A 24,716-nucleotide genomic window follows, 5' to 3' on the forward strand; every position below is an offset into this window, starting at 1 on the left:
GAAAGAGGATGGTAGCTAGAGATGACAGCAGGATCAAATAAAACTTTTAAAGCATCCATCTTTAATCCATATTAAGTAAGTATACAAGGGCATTTTGAATTCTGCCTCTTTGAATACATACCAAAAAAAGCACAAGCAGAAAGTAGTCTAAAAGGACAAGAGCTGGCACACTTTATCCCACTGTGTATTGGAAGTTTTAAATCTTGCTACTTGAGTAGTTAAAACTGCTATGACCAGAAAAAGATTCCGAATAGGAGATATGGCAGCAAGTCTAGAATTCTCAAAAATGACTGGTAGTCAGCCTCTGTAATTTAGCAGGCAATCATTTTAAAACTCAGATTCACAATGGCAAGACTGATAAAGTCCACCCATGTTCCAAAGGGGATCAGTTCGCTTTAAAATTTTCGAGCGCTCCTAGATATGACAACCATCTGATGTATTAAAATTATTCACAACCAAAAACAGACAGTCTGGAAATAGCTGGGATGACTTCATTTAGACAGAATTGCCCAAATCTGTTTCTAATATACACAGTACACATAATAAATTTTTACAATATGACAAGGAAAACAAACTGAATAAAGGTTCCTGATCTTTTGTTACACAAGCATAGTATATCCATGATATGTTTATAATAGTTTGCCCATGATATCACAGCTCAGTAACAAAAGCCTGAGAAACACAAAAACAGTTACTAGGTATGACATCAGCTCACAACTACCGTAATTACATTGATACACATATTTCCCCTCAAAGCATACTTTTTCCAGACTGCTTCTCAATTTCCACGGGGGCCTTTGGACAATTATTCTCAGAGTTGTCTGCTCTTTTCGAATAATACCCTTCTTTTCTCTCTTTCTCAAGCATCATTTCACTTTGTAAAATGAATATTTCAATTGCATGTGCTATTTTTCAAATGTACTCATAAACGTATGTCTAAATGAGGAGAGACAATGGTCTAGTGGGTTGGGGTAAAGAAGTGGCTATCAGACAACCTAAACTTAAAGGAACTTTCTGCCTTGGATTTGTTTGTTCAGATATACATATATATATATATATATATATATGTATATCTGTGTGCCTCAGTTTCTCACTAAAAATGCAAATGTTATCTGTCCTACAGGGGATCAGTAGGTTTTTTGCAAGAACCACCTACTGACATTAGCAATATCCTTTTGTTTTCTTTCTGCTTCGTTCCTTCTTTGCTGTTATGGGTGTTTTCTTTATGTATGTACCTTAAAACCTGGATAAACAATATGTAGAGGGGAAAGGAGGATGCCTTATATTTACAGAAGGTAATTTCTCATAGGACCAAACTTTTCAAGCATATCCCACATGCATTGCTTCAATCTCTCTGTTTTACTATCTCAGCTGGCTTTCCTGCCTGGGCATCATGCCAAGTGGACTGGACTACCCCTCATTGTCACTTCTGTTCTATGGTGCTTGCACCAACTGCTGTTATTCTAGGCTTCAGGAAATTTTCTAACCACTGGACAGGCTCCAGTGCTGTGCACTAATGAGTTGCAGATTGGAGGACTCTTGTGTGTGTGTGTGTGTGTGTGTGTGTGTGTGTGTGTGTGTGTATGTGTGAATAGTGTAGTGGCATGGTTTGTAATAGGGAAAAAAAGAAGAGAGGAAAAACAGCAGAAAAGAATAAAAAATGAAAGAAAAAGAAAAGGAATGGAAGAAAAAAGAAGCAGAAAAGGAGAAAAAAACCCCAGTAGTTAAAAACTGTCTGCTCAAGTTGACAAGAAACGTGACCTCTGTACTTTACCAGAAATTCCTGCAGACTTACAAAATAAAGGAGTTTGCTTTTATCACACAGTATGAGGCTCATATGGAAAAATGGAAAACACTGCATCACTTGACCTTAGGATGCCCCCTTTTCAACCACAGATGAATATTATGTATAAAAATTCTAAATCAACATAAGATGTAAAGGGGGGGAGGACTTCCATTTTCTACATTAGTCTTGGTGATCATTATTTTCATTCTCGAAATTTATTTTGCAATATTAACACATGAAAAAGACTAACTGCTTCAGACTTTTTAAAAATCACTTTGGGAGTGATTATTTGGTCGCTTCTGCATGGTGTTCACATCATGGCCTAGACTTTCCTTATGTTAGGAAACAGTGAGCAAATCTCACTTACCCAGGCTTGAAAGCTACCCAAGACTGAGTCACAAATTATTTGCTTACATTAACAGAACATTAAAACCCATCTAAAACAACCTAAGGAACCACGGCCATCTTTGAACTGTGATTCATTCCTATGGGAAACCAAAGACCTTTCTCTCTCTTAAAGGCAAAAAACAGTTATATATGATGACATCATGGCCCATCAAAATGTAATCACTTCTTGGTGAATTCCAACCCAATAGACTTTTTGTGTAATGAAATTACATTTCAAATTTTTACCATACTTAGTGCCGGGTACTTTTAAAACTCAATTCCATCACATCCTAGAACTGTCATCAACATTTTTTCGGACTATGTCAATAAAATTGATTGTTTGCAGTTCTGAATTCTGCTCTGTGCAGAAAACAATACAGTTCGTTTTAAAGTATTTTGGGGTGTGGTGATGGGTAGGAACCTTAGCAAAACTATCCATAACATAGAGAAAAAACACAGAAGCAAACAGAGATCGTTAACAGAGAACTATTCAGCATACTGGAAACTGACAAAAAATTCCTAACTCAGAAGTCCCAGACCTAAAGTCTCACTGTTGTTCTGACAGATAGTTTCTTGTCAGACGTGAATGATGTCTTTGGAACATTAATACGTTCATTAAATCCGAACTCTCTATACAGAAAATGCTCCATGTATTTTGGCTCAAAAGCATCTTGACAGGTTTGTAGTAATCATATATATGAAGACCCCTGAGTACACAGTTGTGGAGATGCCTCATACCTACAACCAATCTGTTGCTTTTACAAGTTTAATCTAGGTATTAAGAATCTGATTGTGGAACCATGTTGATACAACATCTTCAACCCAGCTGTACATCATATCAACCACTATGGGTGGTGACAGTCTCCCATGATTCTTAGAAATAGTACATACTTTTAACTCCCTAATCTGTAATACTACAAAATACTACTCTCATTTTTTCCAGAGCACAAGTGGACTATCAGCAAGGGTCCGACAGTGTTATTCCTAATTACCTTTTTTTTCTCTTGATCCTGTGGCTCTCATAATTAGTTACCTGGGGCTGCAATCCAATTTGAAGTGATGACAAGAAAGTGATCCATGAAGAAGTAATAAGTTAAATCCAATTTCAGCCTTCCTCTAATTAAATGCACATGGAACTAATGACTCAAACCCTACCATTTCAGTGATAATGGTAATTAGCGAGGTGGGAGTCACTCTCTTTTTCAACACCGTAGGTGTAAACCTTGAAGTAAAATGGTAGGAGCCCTCTTAATTACATGTGTCATTTTGTCAGCAATTTACACATTTTTGACCAGTCAAGTACGTTTCACATTTTTAAAAATTTTTTTGGTATTCTCCCAACCCTTTTGATAATGATAACCACATGCTCATGGTTCTGATCCATAGAACCTCACCAGATTCTTCATGTTGCAGTATCAGAAATAACTTTCTGGGACCTAGCTGACTGCTTTGTAATGCACATGGACAAATAGATGCTGAGCAAAGAAGGAGCAAGATAATTAGGGGAAATGGCCTGAACTCTGGTGGCAGAAAGAAACTCTCTGGTGGCTGAATTTTCAGAATGGGAGGAATATGCACCATTTGGATGGTAAATAGTGCCAAGGAAAGTTATGGCTGATGAAGGAAAGGAGACATGATGATGCCTTGGGATGGTTACAAATACCAAAGAAGACATCCCTGCCTTTAAGCTGTTCACAATCGAAAAGGTAGCTGATATTTAGATAGGATTTCAGCTAACTGATTTTTTTTTGGGGGGGAGGGAACATAGTAGGGGTGACATGTGATTACTAAGACTTGAGTCTCAGCCTTAGAGTTGTAAGGTACCTTATAAGGTCCCCTAGTTTAATCATTCCATTTTATATGTGGAATCACATCCAAAAAGAGCAAATAAATTGTCTGAGATACCACCATTAGAAAATGGCAGATCTGGGATTTGAACACAGTCCCCTTATCTCCCACTTAAGTTATCTTTCTGTAGCAACAGGAAGGTAATTGACTATCAAAACAGATAAACAATTAAAAAAAACCCAAAATCATTTAGAATTATATTTTCCCCTCTTTTGCAATGTGTTTAGGGGGTCTGAGATTCCCCCACGGAATGTGTAAGAACATAAATAACATCTAAAATAAAAGAGAAATTTTGATACCTCAAAAATAATTAAGCTGCTATGGTTCCTAGGCACAAAACTAGGATAAATCATGATTGTTAAAGGAATCAAATGAGATGAAGTGGATAAAGGGCTTTGTAAACCATAAAATGCCACATAAATGTCAGCTACCTATTAATGGATAACATTTATATAGCACTTTAAGGATTGCAAAGTGCTTTACATATATTATCTCTTTTGTTGGACTTCACAGCAACCTTATACTACAAATACTATTATAATCCCCATTTTACAGATGGGGAAATAAGGGCTGAAAGGGGTTAAGTGGCTTGCCAATGGTCACACAGCTAAGTATGAAAGGCTGAATTTGAAGTTAGGTTTATCTGACTCCAAATCTGATGATAACCACTGTGCCCCCTAACTGCGGCTAACTAGAAAATGGATAAAAAAAGATAGATAGATAGATAGATAGATAGATAGATAGATAGATAGATAGATAGATAGATAGATAGATAGATAGATGGAGTGAGGGAGAGAGATAGACAGACAGATAGATAGATAGACAGACAGACAGACAGACAGACAGACAGATAGATAAATAGATAGATGGATCAATAGATGGATGGAGTGAGGGAGAAAGATAGAAAGATAGATAGATAGATAGATAGATAGAATGATGAATAGAGATGATAGAATATTTGTTAAGCACTCATTGACTACCAGACCCAGTGTTAACTGATAAGAGTTATAAGCAAGCAAGACATTCCCTAAAAAATATAATCTAAAAGGGGAAGACAATATTTAAAAAGGAGAGAAAAGGAGTGGTGGATCTCAGTATAGTGTGAAGCTGGCCAGAAAGTACTATAGAGATATGATTTTAGGTAAGAGATAGCAAAATTTCTTCTTTTGAGCCAAGAATCTCAGTTCATGGGGTGGTTTAACAAATAGATTAACACCAATTTAAGAGTTGGGATTGTTATTCAGTTGTTGTTATTCAGAGAGTTGTATATAAATCTCAGTGATCCCATCGGGGGTTTTCTTGGCAAAAATGCAGGAATGGTTTGCCATTGCCTTGTCAAGCTCATTTTATAAATGAGGAAACTGACGCAAACAAGATAAAATGACTTGCCCAGGATCACAGCTAGTAAATGTCTCAGGCAAGATTTGAACTCAGGAAGATGAATCTTCCCAACCCCGGACCTGCAAGTCTATCCACTGCATCACCTAGCTGCCCAGAAGAGTTGAGATTGTGACCTTATCAATCCTTGTATCCATCTTCAACACTAAGCACAAAGTAGAAACTGAGAAAAAAAAGAATGAAACTGAATTTGGGGACTTAAAATTATTTGTTTAATTTTAAACTCTAAAACTTTATTTTATGTTTGAGGTATCTGTATTTTTAAGTGGACATTTATAAATATTAATTTCTGCATTTAAAATATGAAGTTGTACTTCCCTTTTCACAATTTCTTCTTTGGCAAACTTTCCTCCATGAATAGCACAGAGATGATGCAAGATACTAAGATTAAGGGTAATGCTAATGCACAATAACGACCATGAAACCTACCTACAGCATACCTTGTATGACATCGAGAAAACATCAACTTCTGTTTTAGAGAACTCTAGTACAGTCACTCATTCGATGAGGATTCATTAAATCCCTAATATGCACCAGAATGCACTACTACAATCACTTCTGATGGACTGAAGCACAGACTAGAACAAACCTTCCTATCCCTCTGTAAAACTGACTTACTATGAAAGGCTGAATTCTAAACTTGGGAATAGTAGGAAGGACAGCACTAATCAGCAAAAGGTCTGGCCCATAATGGGCTTCATATAAAAGCGTATTCTCCTCCCTCCCTTTTCTCTTTCCCATTCTACCAGGGTTAACTCCAAGGTCTAGTGGGGGTATATAATGGATAAAATTGTAGATTGGGTGCCACAAAGACTTGGGTTTAATCCCATCTTAGACAATTTCTAGAGCTATGAAGTCAGGTCCCTTAATTTTCCTGAGCCCTGGTTTCCTCATTTGTTAAAATGGTGGAAATGATGGTACCTGTTTCACAACACTATTGTGAGGAACCAGTGCAATAGCATACATGAAGTGCATGGAAAACCCGACATCCTCCAGAAATGTTAGCTCTCAGGATGATGAAGTCCTTCTAGACAGTCTGGAGCTGTGGTCAGCCAGCTGTCCAACTTTCGGTCAAGAGCAATGCACAAGGTTTACTTTCTTTTTTCACTTTAGTGTTGCCAGAATACACAAGTACTTTTACTTGCTTATGAGAAAAGGTGTCATTTGATTGGCTTTCAATTTATATATTCATGCCAACAACTAAAATGCCTAAAGAACTAAAATGAATTAGTACTCAAAAACTCCGGTCAAAGTTCCAAATTTTAATCAATAAAATTGCTCATCTACTCCCCAATTAATCTTTAGCCAGTAAAGTTACATATTTTCAGGGCTATAAACACACCTGCAGGGTTAAACATTCATTTCACTTGTTCAAGTAACCTTTAAAAGTATATAAACACTTAGGAGAGTAGTTTGAACATTTTTTGCACACAAATAAATTTCGTTATACAATAAAACATGGTCAATTCAGACTCTGTTAATTTGAAATCTGTGATAATTTACACAGGCTAAATTGAAATCAGCTTTTCTATGCCTATTTATTTTTAAGAGTTAGCTGGGCTAGTTAATAGTGAAAATAAGATTGCAGAGAGGAAAAGCTGATATTATTTAGGAGAACAGATAGAAGCACCTTTCACTTCACTTCATTATGTTCGTTATAAATTACTCATCTTCTCAGGGTCTATACTGGACATTGCTTTGTTAGCCTAGTTAGCGTTTGTATATGCACAGAAAAATGATATCAAAATTCCTTTCAATAATTATTTCTATAATTCAGATTTGTCCTTGTTTAGACATGACCTCTCGCTGTCTGAATTAATGAAATTATACTATTTTTTGTGTAGTTTCTATTCAATAAACAATTATAACACCATCATCTAATTTCAAATTTCTTTTGTTTATATCATCAGGCTATGAAACCAGAGGGCTCTGACAATTGTAAAGAAAAGAAGTGTGAGATATATTTAAAATATGAGTCACACTATATCTGGAGATTTTTTAAAAGCCATTCACCATCATCGGCTCAAATCCTATTTCACTGCCAAGTCTTCCTCCATGCTAAGATCTCAAATCTACTAAAAGAGGTCTCTGACTGCAGTTATTTGGGTTAAGAGAGACAGTGAGTAGATGAACAGTACCAAAGCGGGTTTTGCTTTCATTTAAAAGCTGCTCGGTCCATGATGACCCAGTGAGGAAGGAGGATGACGACATCTTTAGACATGAAGGCTATTTCATCACGGAATTACAAAGAATTAAAGTACCATTTTATAACAAGGTGATAACATGTTAGCTGGGTCGCTCAAGATCAGTGTAATTTTATCCCGATCTGTTTATGCCAGGTCAGCTTACCTGATGAAGCTTACTTAATTAGACAGAATGAGACTGGATAACTGAGAAGTCATTTAGCGATACTCTGTACAGGACATAAATTGCTTTATGTAACCAATGTACTCAGCAATTCTTCCAAACCAGTTTAAAGTCCCTGCTTGCCAACTACTAAACTCAGGGGATGGGAAAAGCCTTGAAACATCTTATTGGTGAAACCAACATTCAAGATTGCCTCTGTCTGTACCTTGCATTTTATACAAGTGGTTAAGTTGACTTAGATAGTGGCCTTTGCCAAGGAGGGAATGAAAATGGGAATAACCTAGATCTTCTATGGGCTAAAAACCTTATGATGGTTTACAGGGAAAAGGCTATTATATATCATTAAGGAATCTCCCTCTACCACACACACACACACACACACACACACCTCCATGCCATATTTTAGCTCCAAAAGAACTTAAGTCTTTAAAAGTTATCTAGAAATTCCATAATTTGGGGAAAAAAAAAGACTTTGAGAGGAAGACAAGTAGAATAAAAAATATTCCTAAATGATATTCAATATCTAGGGCACTGGAATCAGATAAATTAATATATGTATCTGTGTTTGTGTATCTATTTCTTTAACCATGTTTTTATTGTGACTTATTGGTTTCTTTCCACCCCCATAATACAATGTCATTTCTCTAGTGCACTTGGGGCCTGCTATATTCAGGAGGACTCAGAGTATTTTTTTAGGCTGCAAAAGCTCCGGGAGTGAGGAAAAAAGAATGGGCAGTCATTTGAATCAGTGAGTGACAGGCCAGGCTAGCTCTCTGTATACATTAATAAATTAGAATTTTAATTGTGTCTCTGACTGCAGGAGATGCACGACGACTTCAATATGTACCAACAATTGGCTATGTTATGGAATCTGCGATGTGGCCTTCACTGTTGACCTCTGAAACACAATTCCCAGTCTGACTACGGAAACTGTTCAGTTTGATCCTTTCAACTTATTTGAATCCTGACAAATAGGCTCACAGCTGAAAGGTCAACACAGTCATATTTCATCCTCTGGAGCTATTCTTAAGACATCTGCACAACAAAGCATTTCTCTTAGTACCTGACACTGGCCCTTCCTGGCACAATACCTCATTAAAAATGTCCCCAGTGTTAGAGTACATTAAAAGGCATATGGAGCGGCAAGAGTTTACCAAATAAATGTTTTTGGAAGTGTTAATAAACAATACGTGTTGTGACTTGGCGGTTCCAACAAAATGTCACTGTAACACTGATAAATTCCTGAAAGATAGTTTCTTTCTCAACTTCAGAAAAGGAAACAAATGTGTCCCTACCAAAGGCTTGGCATTCTTTTCCAAATTCTGATAGAATCATTCTGGAAGGTGGAATTCTCTACTCTGACCAGTCTAAGTCAAATATATGGAGTTTTATAGATTAAGTTCAGAATGGAATGGAACATTTTGAATCAAATTCATTATAACCTGTAGGTGTTTTCTCAAATTCTTACTCAAATCAATCTCAAATTTTAGGATGCCTGGATCACCAGTTTCAGAACTGGAAGAGGTCTTAAAGACCATCTAGTAAGATCACAGAATCTGAAATTTAGAACTGGAAGAGATGTTAAAAGTCATTGAACCAAAATCTCTCATTTTAAAGATGAAATAAAAAAGGAGGTATTAAATGATGTTAAGTGACTTAACCAAAGCTACACAAGCACTAAGTATATTAGGACTTAACAAAGGTCTTGCTAAGAGCCTAAGTCTTACTTTCTTTCCAACCTAATTCTTGGCACAAAGTAAACCCTTAATTTATCCATTTATCATCTATCTATCTATCTATCTATCTATCTATCTATCTATCTATCTATCTATTATCTATCTATCTATCTATCTATCTATCCATCCATCCATCTATCCATGCATCCATCCATCCATCCATCTCTCTCTCTCTTTATCTATCTATCCATCCATCTATCCATCCATCCATCTCTCTCTCTCTTGCTCTCTACCTACCTGTCTATATCTATCTATCTATCTATCTATCTATCTATCTATCTATCTATCTATCTATCTATCTATCCATCCATCCATCCATCTCTCTCTATATCTATCTATCTATCTATCTATCTATCTATCTATCTATCTATCTATCTATCCATCCATCCATCCATCCATCCATCCATCCATCCATCTCTCTCTCTCTCTCTCTCTCTCTCTCTCTCTCTCTCTCTCATCTATCTGTCTGTCTATCTATCTTATATATCTATGTATTCATCCATCTATCTATTAACTTCCTTTCTCTTTAGACGCTATCAGAAAAAAGTAAACACCTAATGCTTAGAAATCATTGGCATTGAGATGACATTCCAAAATCTATCTTCTTTTAACAGATCAGTGAAAATAAAGATTCCTCTAAAATGATCACATTGTTTGAATTTGGATTGCATACTTCCAGTGGGCTTGAATTTTACATAATTTTAATTTCAAATACGGTGATTTGGAATGCATGTGACCATTTCATAGAATTTCATAATCTCACTAATCAAAATCTAGTCGTAATAACATTTTGTCCCTAAAGACAGTAAAACTCCTTATTTACTTCTGAAGAACTGATTTCTTTTTAGGCCTTCAATTGTTGCCTTTCAGTATGAAATTCAACTAAGCGGGAAAATTTACCATCTATTTCTATAGGCAGATAATTCTGGAATTCAAAAATTTAAGCTTCAAAAACATCAATAGAAACTTGCAATGGACAACAGGTATTAATTCCTAATGAACTATGAAGGCACTATATCCTCTTTCGTGATCCTCATCCATCTAGAAATGATGATATTTACTTGTTTCTCTATCAAGAATAGAAGGATTCTAGACAGGTGTGGGAGGAAGAACACTAGCCTTGGAAGTAAAGACCTAGGTTCAAGTGTCAGCTCCAAAATTTATTAGGCATGTAGCCATAGGCATGCCATTTAATGTCTTGGAGTTTCACTATCCACTTCTGTAAAATGAGCATAATGGCATTAGCTCTGCCCACACTTCATCAGTTTGTAATTAGGATGCTTTATAAAATATTCAACTACTATGACTATTATGGGACCCAACCCATGATTTCATACGTATATGTAATTCCCAGATGAGGAAACTCCCTTTAACAATATAGGAAGTGCTTTCTTGGAAACTACAGCTTTAAAGAGCTGCCTAGAGCATTGAGAAGCTAGGTAACTTGTTCAGTGTTATGCAGACAACATAGATTAGAAACAGAACTTATATCCACATCCTCCTGGTTTCAGGGCTACCTCCCTATACAATACTACACTCTGTCCTCATTATTGTTAAAAAAAATAATAATCAAACCTGCAAAACCATAAGCTCCTTTTCTTTTATTCCCACCACTTTCTTGCCCTTGCCTAAAACCAAAAGCATTTACTGAATTTCTCTTCATACAGCCAAAGTACTTTTGGATTGCATGGATGATAAAGTAGATACTGTCCAAGAAGAACAGGCAACAAGCTGAGTTAGCCATAACTTCATTTAGTTGGAGGGGGCAAATATTAAGGGAAACTTAACCACAGAATTTCTTCTATAATTGGAAGATCATCACGCAATGGCTGTTGGCATTTTTCATTTGCAGGGATGTTCGCTGACTAACAAGATAACATCAAGCATTACATCCAAGATCCAGTCTATGACAGAGTGCTCATGGTCCCTGCCTCTCCCTCTTTTTTTACCTGAAGGGCTGGCTGTTTGTCATTCCTCTTGGGGGACTTTAATCCACTAACTTGTTGCTGTTGTAGAAGAAGCTGTCTTGCCACCTGAAGAGCCTGGAAGGAAAGAAGGAAGGAAAACTTTGGCTTAGCACAGCTCTCTGGGATGCTCTTTCCCCAAATTACTGTAAGTTGGCCTCAAGACTAGATCCCGATTTTGGCATGTCAAGGAGTAAGACTTCTTCCTAGAATAATTCAATCCCTTTTCCAGATTTTGTTGACTTTGAGCCAATTCGATTTAAGGTTTAAAAGGCACAAAAATCCACTTACTCAGATTTCCCCTATAGTCTACGGTATAAATATAATAATATTAGTAACTGGAATCTATGCAGTCCTTTAAGATTTGTAAAGTATTTTCCATGTGGTCCCCTGATCCACACAACAACTGTCTAAGGTAGGGGATATCAACCAATTCATTTTTCAGATGAGGAAAATAAAATGACTTTTCTAGGATCACAAAACTAGTCAGTGAACAAAGCAGGAATTCAATACAGGTCTTCCAGTCTATCTAAGCCTTTACTACTTTGACCTTACTCTGAGATGAGATGATAATGCCTAGAGAAGCAACTGAGACAAAGAAAGCAATTAATTGGTTTCATAGACAAAAGACTATCTCTTTTACTATAATTTTCTTTGATTTAGGTGAATTGAAATGTTTCACCTTACTTGAATTCTCTGTTAGAGTTGGAATATAAATAAAGGGCATTCCTGTGAGCCAGCCCAATCTAAAATGATTTTGTGATTTGGGAATAGAAACAGATGCATCATAGCAGAAAAGTGTGGGTGGCCTACAGAAAATGGGAAATCAATGTATATCTAGCTAGGCATTTTCTTCTATCATCCATTGTAAGGGAATAATGCTAAATGATTATTTTAGAAGTTGAGTGTTTACATATTTTTCAGTTGGTAGTCAAGCTAGTGAATATTGACTGGGTAGGACAGAAGGAAGAAATAACTAACAATGTTGGCAATAGGATAGATTTGAATCTACTAATCAGAGATGCCTAAAGAAAACAAGGAAAATGGAAATATTTGTGAAATACCCAATAAGGCCAGTCTTTCAAAGTGTCAATCAAGGGCTTGCCCCATATTTGTGGCCAAGGCCCCCAATATATTTAAAATAAAAAAACCTTAATGAAGAATTGTAATTTTTTTGAAGAACATAAGGGAAGAGGCAGAAACACCTCTATGATAATCAAGACTGTGACATTAGAAATAGGGAATGGAAGTTCACAAAAGATTCTGACTGTTATTCACTTGAAATGATAATATTTTCTGAGTCAAATCATCCAGAAGCCAAGAAATTATACCTAGAGGAAGAAAAAACTCAAAACAGAGCTATGATCTCATTGCTGCACATTTTCCCTCCAAAGATGCCGAGGCAGATAATAACTCATCCATGCCATGTTCTCTATGTTCTCCTGGAAACTCACAACAGAGTATCTAATCAACAAGCTGCTTCTTTTCCTTGCTTTCTCTTGACATCCTGAGGCTGTCACTGGAGAACAAATAGAATGGTTATCCCTCTCATGTGTCATGTCACCAGCCCATCATCATCTTTTGAGATTATCTATGTCATGACCTATTCTTAAATGCAAAGTGACTCCATTAAGAAAATAGAAGTAATTGTGTCTGTAGACCATCAAACCAAACCACCGACAATCTGGTAAATTCCATGGGAAAAATTGGTCGAATTGGCTTATTGGTTGAACTGACCAGGAAACCAGCAGACTAGCCTAGATGCCTGTCTGAACTGGCCAGCACTTGACTTTCTAAGGTCACATTCATAGAGGCTGTCACTGTACTACTGAGTGCTGTTATTATACACTTGAGAGAGTGTGCATCACTCTTTATTCTGAAGATCCTTGTAGTGCTTGCTTCGGCAGCACACATCCTAACAATCTGAATGTACTTGTACATTATTTGATGTGCAACATCTTGAGATTATCAAAGTGTAAAAGACCTATAAGAAAAGCTACCGTAGGAATGGATAGAATGCCTGATGATCCACATGTCCTGGGGCCAGAGAAGGAGAAAAGACAGGTATGAAGTAGTCAGAAGGAATTGTGTCCAGGTTGAGGGACCTGATAACGTGGGGCCAGCAAGAAATATATCTTCTACCCAATGGCCCAGACCATCAGCTAGGTCTCGCTATTGGAGTACTAAAGCCCAGAGCATCTTAAGATTTAGTGTAAAGTTCTGTGGAGGCTTCTTTTGTCAAAAAACAGTAAAAGAAAAGGGGAAGACAAAATTACCAGAATGGGGGACAAAGAAAAAGATAATGGGAAGGAACTCTCCCACTCAGCTACCCACCCCCAACCCACTGTCCCTTGAAGGCTCACTGCCCACTGCACTCACCACAACCAGCCCTTCACATGGAATGGACAGTCTAGCTCGGCTGTGAAGAAAGAAACATGTTGGAGAGTGTCTGCCTGCAAGAGCCTAGAGAAAAAGGCTGTCTGAGAGGGACATCTGGAAGCCGGGACGCCTGGGAGAGTTGCCTGAGACTCCAGCCTGCTGTCTCACTGGAGGATTCACCATAGCTGGACTTAGGGTTTCTTTGTCTCCTTGGAGACGTTCAGTACATGCGTAGGTGGAAAAGTGGGCAGACTGAAGATTTCATTTATATCATATAAGAAAAATAGTCCCTTTGCAAGGTGCCTGTAGGAGCAGAAGCCTTTGTTGCTACTCTATGTATCCTGAGCTATTTAGCTTGAAGGGTTTATGGCTTTTTCATGTAAGAAAGGGAAGTGTTATAAATTTCAAGCATGGAATTTAGAATTCTCAGATCAGTAAAGTGGATCTGGCTACTGGTTGGAGAGGCAAGAAGAGGTTAGAAGTGACAGTAGTTAGGCAGGTCAAAGTAATATTTAGAGGAAAAGTGAAAGCCAAAAGCTAAGTACACTTTCAATTCTCTGGCATAGTAGGAAAAGCCTCATCTTGGGGTTAGAAAACTTCACTCCCAGTATTGACTTTCACCCTTCTTTCTGCTTGATCCTGGGCTTAAGTCGTTTAGTCTTTCTGAGTCTCAGTTTCCTCATCTGTACAACAAGGGTATGTATTTTTTCCCAGTTATAAAGGGACTCGTGGCATATTAGAACACTACAGAAATGTGCTATCGTATTCAAATTCAAACAATACTTGCCTCCTGGAAAAAGAACTCACCACATGCACCAAAAGAAAGAGTCCCTCTCTAGCTAGTAAGCTTCCAATCTCCTTTTGCTTGACACTGAATGTGACTGAGTATGTGTCCCAAACACATTCAGGCCAAAGAAGGTTCCATTGTTCTTAGATGGTGGTGCTTTCTTCTCAAGTTACTTAACCAAATTAGAACTAAAAATTAAAACAAACATTTCTTTAGGCTTATTATTTATGCATGTGACTGTCAAGGGAAAGTTGAAATGATACAGTGAAAAGGGAATAGGATTGAAAGTAAGGACATAGGTTCAAAGCTAGATCTAGTATGTATTTTGGGGGGTGGGGTGAGGGGTGGGATGGAGCCACAATGGGGACTTAGTAGCAGAGAAAGCTAAAACTGTTCTGACAATCCTTCTAAACCAACCTTTAAAAAGGACCTCAATACAACAGGAGTCTAGTATGCACTTCCTGCATGACTGTGGCAAAGTCATTGATGGTCTCTGGGGCTCAATTTCCTCATTTACAAAACAAAGGGGATGGACTGAATGACTTCTATGGTTGTTTCTATCTAGTGCAATACCTGGCACATGAAATGTGTCATACAAATGCTTATTCCCTTCCTCTCTTTGTACTGTTAAAGCCAGGAGAGTAATTCTGTTCTTCTTGTTGGAAGGGGATAAAAAGTCCATCATTGAAGCATTAAAAAATATACAATTGGGAAATGGCTGAACAAATTGTAATATATTGTTGTAATGGAATACTATTATGCCATAAGAAATGAAGAAAAAGATGATCACAAAAAAAACTTGAAAGATTTACCTAAAGTGATACAAAGTGAAGTGAGAAGAACCAGAAGAACATTGTACAGATTGACAACAATAATATCCAATGATCAACTGTGAACTACTTAGCTATTATCAGCAATGCAAAGACCCATGAAAATTCCAATGTATTGATGATGAAAAAGGCTAACTACTGCCATAAAAGAAAATGCTAGAATCTGACTGCAGACTGAACCATATAATTTTTCATTTTATTTCCTTCGTGAATGCTTTTTTGTATAAGCAACATATGTATTCTTTTTTTAAAAATCCTTTCCTTCTGTCTTAGAATTGGTATCGATTTTAAGGCAGAAGAATGGTAAGAGATAGGAAATTGGGGTTAAGTGACTTGCCTGGGGACACACAGCTAGGAAGTCTCTCAGTACAGATTTGAACAGAGCTCAACATATGTGTTCTTTCACAACATGATTAGCATGGAAATATGTATTGTGTGATAGCACATGTATAAGCTATATCATATTACCTGCTATTTGGAGAGGGGGAAGAAAGAGGGATGGAGAGAGAACATGATTGTCAAATGTCAGAAAATGATTATTAAAAACTGAATCTACATGTATTCTGGAAAAGGAAAGTATAATAATTAAAAAATACATAGAAGAGAACAGAAAGGAGGTCCAGAAGGAAACAGCTAACCAGAAAAGCAGGAGAGCTTTGAAACTATCACTGAATGTATAATATACTAAAAAAGAAATTTTATATATACATATATATTTAATAGTGTGGTTTCACATCTCATCCTCTTTTTCTGTTATGTAAGGAAATTTTGTTTTTGTGACATTTGTTAAGTTCAGAATTTAAAAACATAATTAAAATTAAAATCAGAATTCAACTCAATTTAAAAAGACCAATTAAGGACTTAGTGCAATATAAATGGTGAAAGTGGAAGTGACAGAAATAACTGATAAACAGTTTAGCCTTGAGTGGAAGTAGGAAGAAGGAAGTAGGAGAAGAAAGAAACAGATTTTATTGAACATAGTAATAAGCCAGGCACTGTGCTCTGTGGTATAAGCAAAAAGAAGATAGTCCATTACCACATGGGGTTGAAACTCTACTATGCAAAGATACTACCGAATGGGGGGCCTGAAAAAGGTCAGCAAGAGGATGGAGGATGAGAGGAAAGATTGTGAAATCCAGAATGCTAGGAACAGGGTAATGAAGGCAACATAGCATGGGTCCCTTTTATGAAACAGAGGCTCCAAGAAGAATTTGCCAAGGGGAGAAGGGTGGGGTGGTCAGCCTTGTTATATTCCAGGGTACAAAGGCCCCGAGGTTGGCAGGATGTTCCTGAATAAGAAGGTGCTAGGTACTGAGGGAAGTTCCAAGATGAGAGAGAAGCAGAAGTATGTTTTGAAGTCCAGAAAGTCAAAACAGGGTCAAGAGGTGGATAAATGCAAGGGGATTAAATAGAAGGGAAAACAAATGTACAAGATGATAGAAGAGGTTGAGGAGGTTGAAACAACAGAGTTTTTGTGTTGGATTAAAAGAAATGAAAGAGGGGTAAGAGTGAAAAGTAACCCCAAAGTTCTAACCACAAAAAGTTAAGTGATTTGCAGTGACGATGACTAAAATTGTGAAGGTTAAAGGAGGAGCCAGTTGAAGTGAAAAGATCATGAGTTAAATCTTGGTATATTGAATTTGAGGTTCTAAAGAGACATCTAGGAAGAGAGGTTAGACTGATGACAGTCAGGAGCTAGAGAGGGCAAGGCTAAAGTTACAGATTAGTGAACATAACATTTTTGAGACCCTCCATGTCAAATAATGAGTCATAATATCATATAACTTATTTAGGACATCATCATAAAATTCCAATCACATACCATCATATTAGAACAGTTGGCTCAAACAAAGTTTTAAGAACTTGTATGAAAATGAGAACAACTATAGTGAAATCAATGAAGATCTAATTGGAGAATTTAATCAAAAAATATTAAAGTATCTATGCAGATACAAATACAAAGGGTGAAAACTGCCTTTAAGAAGCTTAGAATAAATCACAGAATTCTGAAGTTTGAAGGAACCTTAAAAAATCTAATTTTACACATGGGGAAACTGAGGTTCAGAGCTACTAAGCTAATTAATTGTTTTTGGTCACACAATGAATTATTAACACAGAAAAAATTATTCTGATTTTTTAATTCTTTTCCCCCTTTAATCGCCTTATTTCTTATCTAAATGTCTCTACTACAGGATGTCAAAATTCATCAATAATATACCATTAAGACTATCACTGTAACAAAAATGTATATAAACAGAATTACCTAAAGTCATCCCAAGACCAGTGGATTGATAACTTCAGAATTGGTAGCATTAGTATAAAGCACTACTCCCACTAACAAATTATTCAAGTTCACTGATAAACTGCTTCCTGAGCCAGAAGTCCCTTAGGTGGCTCAAAAAGCAAATATGCTATAAGAATAAATCTGTCATTCTAGAATCAAATCTAAGGAAATGTACAACCAACCAACCACTGAATCACCTGGGAGCATGGGAAAATGAAAACAGCACTGCGTTTGTCTTCAGAAGAACTGGATAGAGTTCTAGCTCTGCCCTTTACAAGATACATGATCTTCTGCAAATTGTTTCACTCCTTTAGCTTCTTCACTTACTAGGCTGATAATGAAATATTGTTGTCAAGATAAATTGAGGAAATAAAAAATAAAGCACAAGTCATCCTGGATGTTTAGTAAGAGTTGTAAAGCTATCAGATAATTTTAAGAACAGATAGAATTGAAGGATGTAAAGGACCTTGCTGGCCATCAAGCCCAAACCATACTTTAAAGGAATTCCCTCTATAAGAAAGATGATAGATAGTCAGTCATCCAGTCTCTGTTTGAAGACCTTCCATGAAGACGAAGCCACCATCTGAGGAAGCCCTCAAGAACTGTATTGATCAAGGTTACATGATCATGGGTCAAAAAGGGACCACAGAAGCCCTCTAGTCCACTCCCCTCATTTTACAGACACAGAAACTGAAGTATGGTTTGATGACTTGCCCAAGGTCACTCAAATAATGTCAAAGGGGGATTTGAATACAGGTTCTCTGATTCTAAAGCTCTTTCTCCTGTACTAGATGATAAGAAGCTATTTCATTTACTTATTTCCAAATGCATCTGCTGTAGTTTCTTAAGGGGGATAAAAAACGACCATAAATCCTTTTCTTGCCCAAAGAAGCTAAGCTTAAAAGAAAGGTATAGAAAACCAAAGGTTGACTTTATTATAGGACCATAACCTTCGAAGAAGAAAAAGACCTCTGAAACAATTTAATGCAGTTCCATTACTTTAATGGTGATAAAACAGGGACACTGAGAGGTGAAATGTTTTGCCTACAGCCACACAGGAAACAAAAGAGCAGCACCCATGTTCTCTGACTTCAAATCATTATTGTGATGCAGCATAACACTTTGCATGGCCACTTCCATTAAAAATAACAAGATCATTAGTTGTACCAAAAAGGCATAGTATAGAACATATTTCACATACATGAAACTGACAATTGGGTTATTTATTAACTTTAATCTAAAATTAAAATTAATTGAAGTTACTATATATTCCCAAAGTCTGGATCTGAAAATAGAAGCTTCATATTTCCATCACAGCCCCACAATCAGGACTTTTTACACTATCATGTCTACCCTTTGTTATGAAATATATGATTTAAAGATAAAATAAGATCTTTTGGAGTTAAACATTCATAAGATATATATTTCTTGATTTTCTAATAAGAAATTAAAACTGGTTCTTCCACTGTCTCTGTCTCTCTAAATTGCTTATGTGGTTCAAACTCTTGGAGAGTTTTTACTCTGTTAGTAAAAGGTTTCCTGAATTGCACTGAGATTTATTAGACATATGTCAAATATTTGATACATGATGCTGATAAGGACCCCTGAAGGAATCAAGGATTATTTTCCAGAAGTTCTTCAGAATTATGACAAATACAAATTGCTAGAATATTTTTTATCTCTTATTTGTAACATCCCATTAGACATATTTCATCCATTCATTCAAGAAGTATTTATTATAGCTTTAGCTGTTATGATGTATTCTGATCAGTGTTAGTGAAAATAGAAAAACAATTAAGATATAATCTCTGTCCTTTTGAACCCCATCAAGACTTTTCCCTCTCAACTCCAATCTATCTCTAAATTAATGGGATTCAGCTAAACAGTATGTAATTAATAATTCATACTTCAAAACATTAAATATATTCAGTGTTCATGGTTAGGTCATACCAATAAGTTAAAAAATTGATTTACAGCTGTTGTTATTATAATGAATCAAATTACCAAGATGGTATTTTACCCAACTAGAAAAAATAACAAGAAAATTCATTTGAAAAGATCTATCATATGTAGAGAGTAATAATAAAAGTTAAAAAAGAATGAAAGGAAACTATTAAAATATTTTGCACTGGTTAAACAATGACAAAATAGAATACATAAATGAGCAAGAAAACAGAAATAAACTCAATAATCCAGTGTTTTACACTCTCTCTCTCTCTCTCTCTCTCTCTCTCTCTCTCTCTCTCTCTCTCTCTCTCTCTCTCTCTCCCCCTCTCTCTCTCTCTCTCTCTCTCTCTCTCTCTCTCTCTCTCTCTCTCTCTCTCTCTCTCTCTCTCTCTCGTAAATTATTTAAGGAACAATTCCCTGTTTGACAATAATGGCCGAGGGAAGAGGAAAGCAGTCTGGCAGAAATTAGGTTCAGAGCAAGCCCTTATACCATATACCACAGTAAATTCAAATAATATGTTATCTGAATATTAAAACTTATACCATAAAACAATTAGAAGAGAGTCAGATTAGGTAAATTTTGCAGCTATGCCTATGGGGTGAATTCTTAATCAAATGATAGTGATAATTACAATAATAAAATAGATAATGTCAATTACATTAAACAGAAAAAATTGAAATAACAAACTTAATTGAAGTAGAAGGGAAGTGGTTCAATAGGTAAAAAAAAAATTTTCTTTTGTTAATATATAACTCTGAAAAAGATGTGATATCTAAGACAAATAATCTCCCTAAATATATGTATATAAATCATATATATATAAGCATGAGTATGTGATATTTGCCAATAAGAAATAGTTTTCAAAAGAATTGCAAAATACTAACTTTATAAAAAAGATAAAAATCACTAATGATAAAAATGTAAATCAAAATTCTCACATCTTAACTCAAACCCAATAAACTGGAAATGATAACAAATGATAGGAATGAGAATAATATTGGATGGGTTCTGTAAAGAAAAACACATCAACTTATCATTGGTAAAGCTTTGAATTGGTCTAACTATTCTGAAACCTATTTGGAATTATGAGAATATAACTAAAATGTTGATATTTTTTGACCCTGAGAGTCCATTGCAAGGTATATGCCCCTAGGAAGTAAATGAAAACAAAAAAAATCCCACTTACAACAAAATTGTAGAGCAGCACTTTTTATAATATGAAAAATTTATGAACAAAGTAAATGTTCTTTGAGGAATGTTCAAACAAATTGTGTCATGGATATAATGAACTATTACTGTACTCTAAGAAATAATGTCTATGACTTTAGAGAAGTATTAGAATCTTTATATGAACCCATACAAAGTGAAGACAAGAAAAATAACAATTTACAAAATTACTACAGCAATGGACATGGAAAAATGATTTACAATAGAGCAAAAAAATTGAATACTGTGAAATTATAACTAAAAAACTTGTTGACAAGAGAAAAAAAATGACAAGCATCTTCTTCTCCATAGGAGTGGGAGAGGACAGGTATGGATGACTATATAGAATGTCAGACATCCACAATATGTCATTTGGTCTTGCTAAAGGTTTTCTCCTTTTTCATTCTGTCTTTGTAATAAGGAATGGCTCTCTAAAAATTTCCCTCAAAAAAGAAGAATGTGTTGAAAAATCCAGATGATTTAAAAAAATTTAAAAATATATACCAATAGTGTGCATTTTAAAAAAAATGAATACAGATTATGCTGCTCTGCAGCTGGACTCAGTTATACTATTTGTATAGCACAAACTTATTCTTTTGTTTTTTCCAGTTAAGATTATTTTGTAAATACTTAGGTTTTCCTCAAATTTCTGGCCTAAGAAATGTGTCTGTTCATAGGTAATTTTTAACACTGTGAAGAGAAGTTCCAATAAAACATGAGTCTAATGTGTAGCAAGTCTCTTTATTATTAGAGTTGAGAGAAATGGTTCTAGCAAGTCTGCCCTGGTAGTTGTCACATTTTCAGAATAAAGACAAGTCTGAGTCATTCACCCTTCCTCTAATTTCTTTTACAGAGGTTCTCCCCAACTCAAGATCAAACCTGCTTCTAATATAATTTCAAGGGCTAATCAAAAGTCATTGCACATATGGGGGTAGGAGGAAAAGCTAGTAATCAAAAGGGGAGATAGGAAGTTAAGCAGTAAAAGAATCATGTTCTTTATTTCTTATACTCTATACCAAGTTCATCTGGTCTGTCTTAAAACAAAACAAAACACCCCCCCAAAACAAAACCCAACTAATTTACTGATTTCAGTTCAATCTCTGTAAGCAGTCTCCATCAAAATACTAGCATTCATCACTGAATGTGATTTGCCAGTCTCCCTATAGCAAGATCCAGGTCTGAAATGACACAGAAACTCTGTTACCCTTTTCCCTTAAAACCAGCAATCACTCCAGTTCCTAACTGAAAAGGAATATTCCTGTAGATCAGTATTAAAAAAACAAAACAAAACAAAAAACAAACAACAACGACAACAACAACGACAACAAAACTGTAGCTCACAGACCTGGGCAAACACTCAACAGAGAAATCTAAATAATTCACCTACCAAAAATGAGGAAGATCTCCTGTTTTATTTTGAATGAAAATCAACCACTATAAATTCTTACAAGTAAAGTTCTTTAGGATAGCAAACTAGTAGAATAACAAGTAGGATATATTCAGTCTGGTTGACTAAGCCTATTGGTACATGGATACACTAGTACATAGACACAAATGCTCCTTTGTCTATAAAACTGGTGTGTGAGTGTGAACACACACACACACACACATATATATACATATACATACATACATATATATATACATATATATATATATATATATATATATATATAGAGAGAGAGAGAGAGAGAGAGAGAGAGAGAGAGAGAGAATATGCTCCTAATTAAATTTCAAGATACGACAATTCTGATGTGTAAAGGTCAACCAAATAGATGACAGGACATTTCATCTCTTTATCCTCTCCAATTCTTGATCCCCCTTTAGAGACTGCCAATAAGAATATCAACTGCGACCACTGGTTGTATATGGCCCAATGTGCTTTTCTTGGTCCACAAAGCGTCCATGAGACAGCAAAACCTTTAGGTCAACAGGAATATTTGGAGCTGATCTGTTGACCTAGAAGGGAAAAGGCTCTCTGTCCTACAATCAATCTTTCAAGTTTTGACAGATATCTAAAAAAAATGTCCTACATTTTAGGGATATTCAATAATAACTGACATTTAGAGAAGGTATTTAATGTAAGATCTGAAAAGAGCCCACAGTCATTGCAAGATACTTTATAACATAATATCTACATAGATGAGCTGATAAATTCGAGAATTCCACATCTTCTCTCCCCCACCCTCAATCAACATCAGTGTAATGTTGGGACTTAAAACTGAAATCAAAGGGACAGTAAATGGAAAAGTTAAATTCCTTATCGTCATTGCTGTCCTTTGCATATGACAACTTCTCTGGTGGTAATTACTTTCCTGGATGTGTGGGTGTGGCTGAGAGAACAATGCCTGATAAAAAATTATTTCCGTGAAAAAAGATAAAATGCTTCACTAGATTTCTCATGCTCCAACAGAATGAATTTACTTATTATTATTGGATCAAGTTCTGGTCCTAGATTTTACATATCTAGGATACAAAAGTAACGTTTCCTCCTTAACCCTTTAGGTGAGTTGGTTATCATTACGGAGATCTATTATTTTAATTCTCTCTTTTGTTACTTTTAAATGAAATATAGTTACAAAATAAAACACAAGCAGAGAATGTAAGCTCCTTCAAGGTAGGGACAATTAATTTTTTGTCTATATCCCTAAAATTGAGCACAGAGCCAGGCACACATCAGTTACATAATAAAAGCTTGTTCAACTGAATTGGATTGATGGGGTGATAAGGTTTCTTTTCAAGTGTTTTGCACTTCATATTTTAGGGTATCTTTTGCTTATGTGAAAAAAAACAAAGGAAAAAAAGGTTCCCCAAAAGAACACCAGCATTGGGGAGGACAGAACTATCCAACTGTGTTCAGGCATCATGGCATGATATTTAAGCTCTGAAAAGTGGGACCAGATTCTCATCCTATGCAAAAGCTACAAGAATCAATCCACAAGGATATCTGAAACCTAAGAACAGTAATAATTACTCTGCTACCTGTACCACCCCAACATGAAACCCCAAGCATCATTTGGGGTCAATGGATTCTTTAACCACCTGAGATGACGAGGGAAATCTTCTTAGGCAAGCAGCTTATACTTTCCCCATATATATATATATATACATACATATATGTATATATATATATATGTATATGTATATGTATATATATACACACATATATACATATATATTCTATACACACACTGAAAGACTTACATATATGTTTATGTATTTCTCTTAGATAATGGACAGGAAATTTCTTGAGAAGAAAGACAATTCCATCTCTTGCAAAATCAACCGAAATAGGTTTAATAGCTGTAAATAGGCAGGAAGTCTGTTTGAAGTCTCTTACAAAGGATGGAGGCTGAGGTGGGGGTGGAGACTCCCACCATTCTGAGGAGTCACAGTGCCCCATAATACCATGTTGGAGTACTGGTTCACTACTCACTAATGGAGCAAGTGCCAGACGCTGAATCACCAACACCAGTTCCTTTAGCACCAGAGTTTTCTTTGGCGGCAAGCCATCCAAGTACTGACCATGCCTCAGCCTGTTTAGCTTATGAGATTTGACAAGATCATGGTCTGGGGTGCTATGGCTTCAGGCCACGTTCGCCTTGCAATGAAACACAATTGAAGTTTATTATAAAATGTATGAAATATCAAGTGGGAGAGGTGGTGTCCAAATCTTGGTTTTGTTCCATGTTCAAGACGAGTGCTTATTAAAAACCAGAATCAATCCAACTCTTTCCAGGTTCACTGCATAACACACATGCCAAATAAGGGAGCTGAATCTAAGGAGAAGTCAAAA

General features: G+C 36.0%; 1 protein-coding gene across 19 annotated transcripts in view; it reads right to left on the reverse strand.

The window, feature by feature from the left end:
- FOXP1 (forkhead box P1) overlaps positions 1-24,716 on the reverse strand; it is a 661,259-nt gene that overhangs the window by 161,510 nt on the left and 475,033 nt on the right. For 15 of the 19 annotated variants that reach the window (XM_056804414.1, XM_007500086.3, XM_016424445.2 and 12 more), the window contains one exon: positions 11,472-11,564. The exons of the other annotated variants lie outside the window; for them this stretch is intronic. In XM_056804414.1, coding sequence (XP_056660392.1) covers positions 11,472-11,564 — 93 coding nt within the window. The remainder of the gene's footprint in view (positions 1-11,471; positions 11,565-24,716) is intronic. 19 annotated transcript variants of the gene reach the window in all.

The sequence above is a fragment of the Monodelphis domestica genome, chromosome 7 (assembly GCF_027887165.1).
Source record: "Monodelphis domestica isolate mMonDom1 chromosome 7, mMonDom1.pri, whole genome shotgun sequence".
Classification (NCBI taxonomy): Eukaryota; Metazoa; Chordata; class Mammalia; order Didelphimorphia; family Didelphidae; genus Monodelphis; species Monodelphis domestica.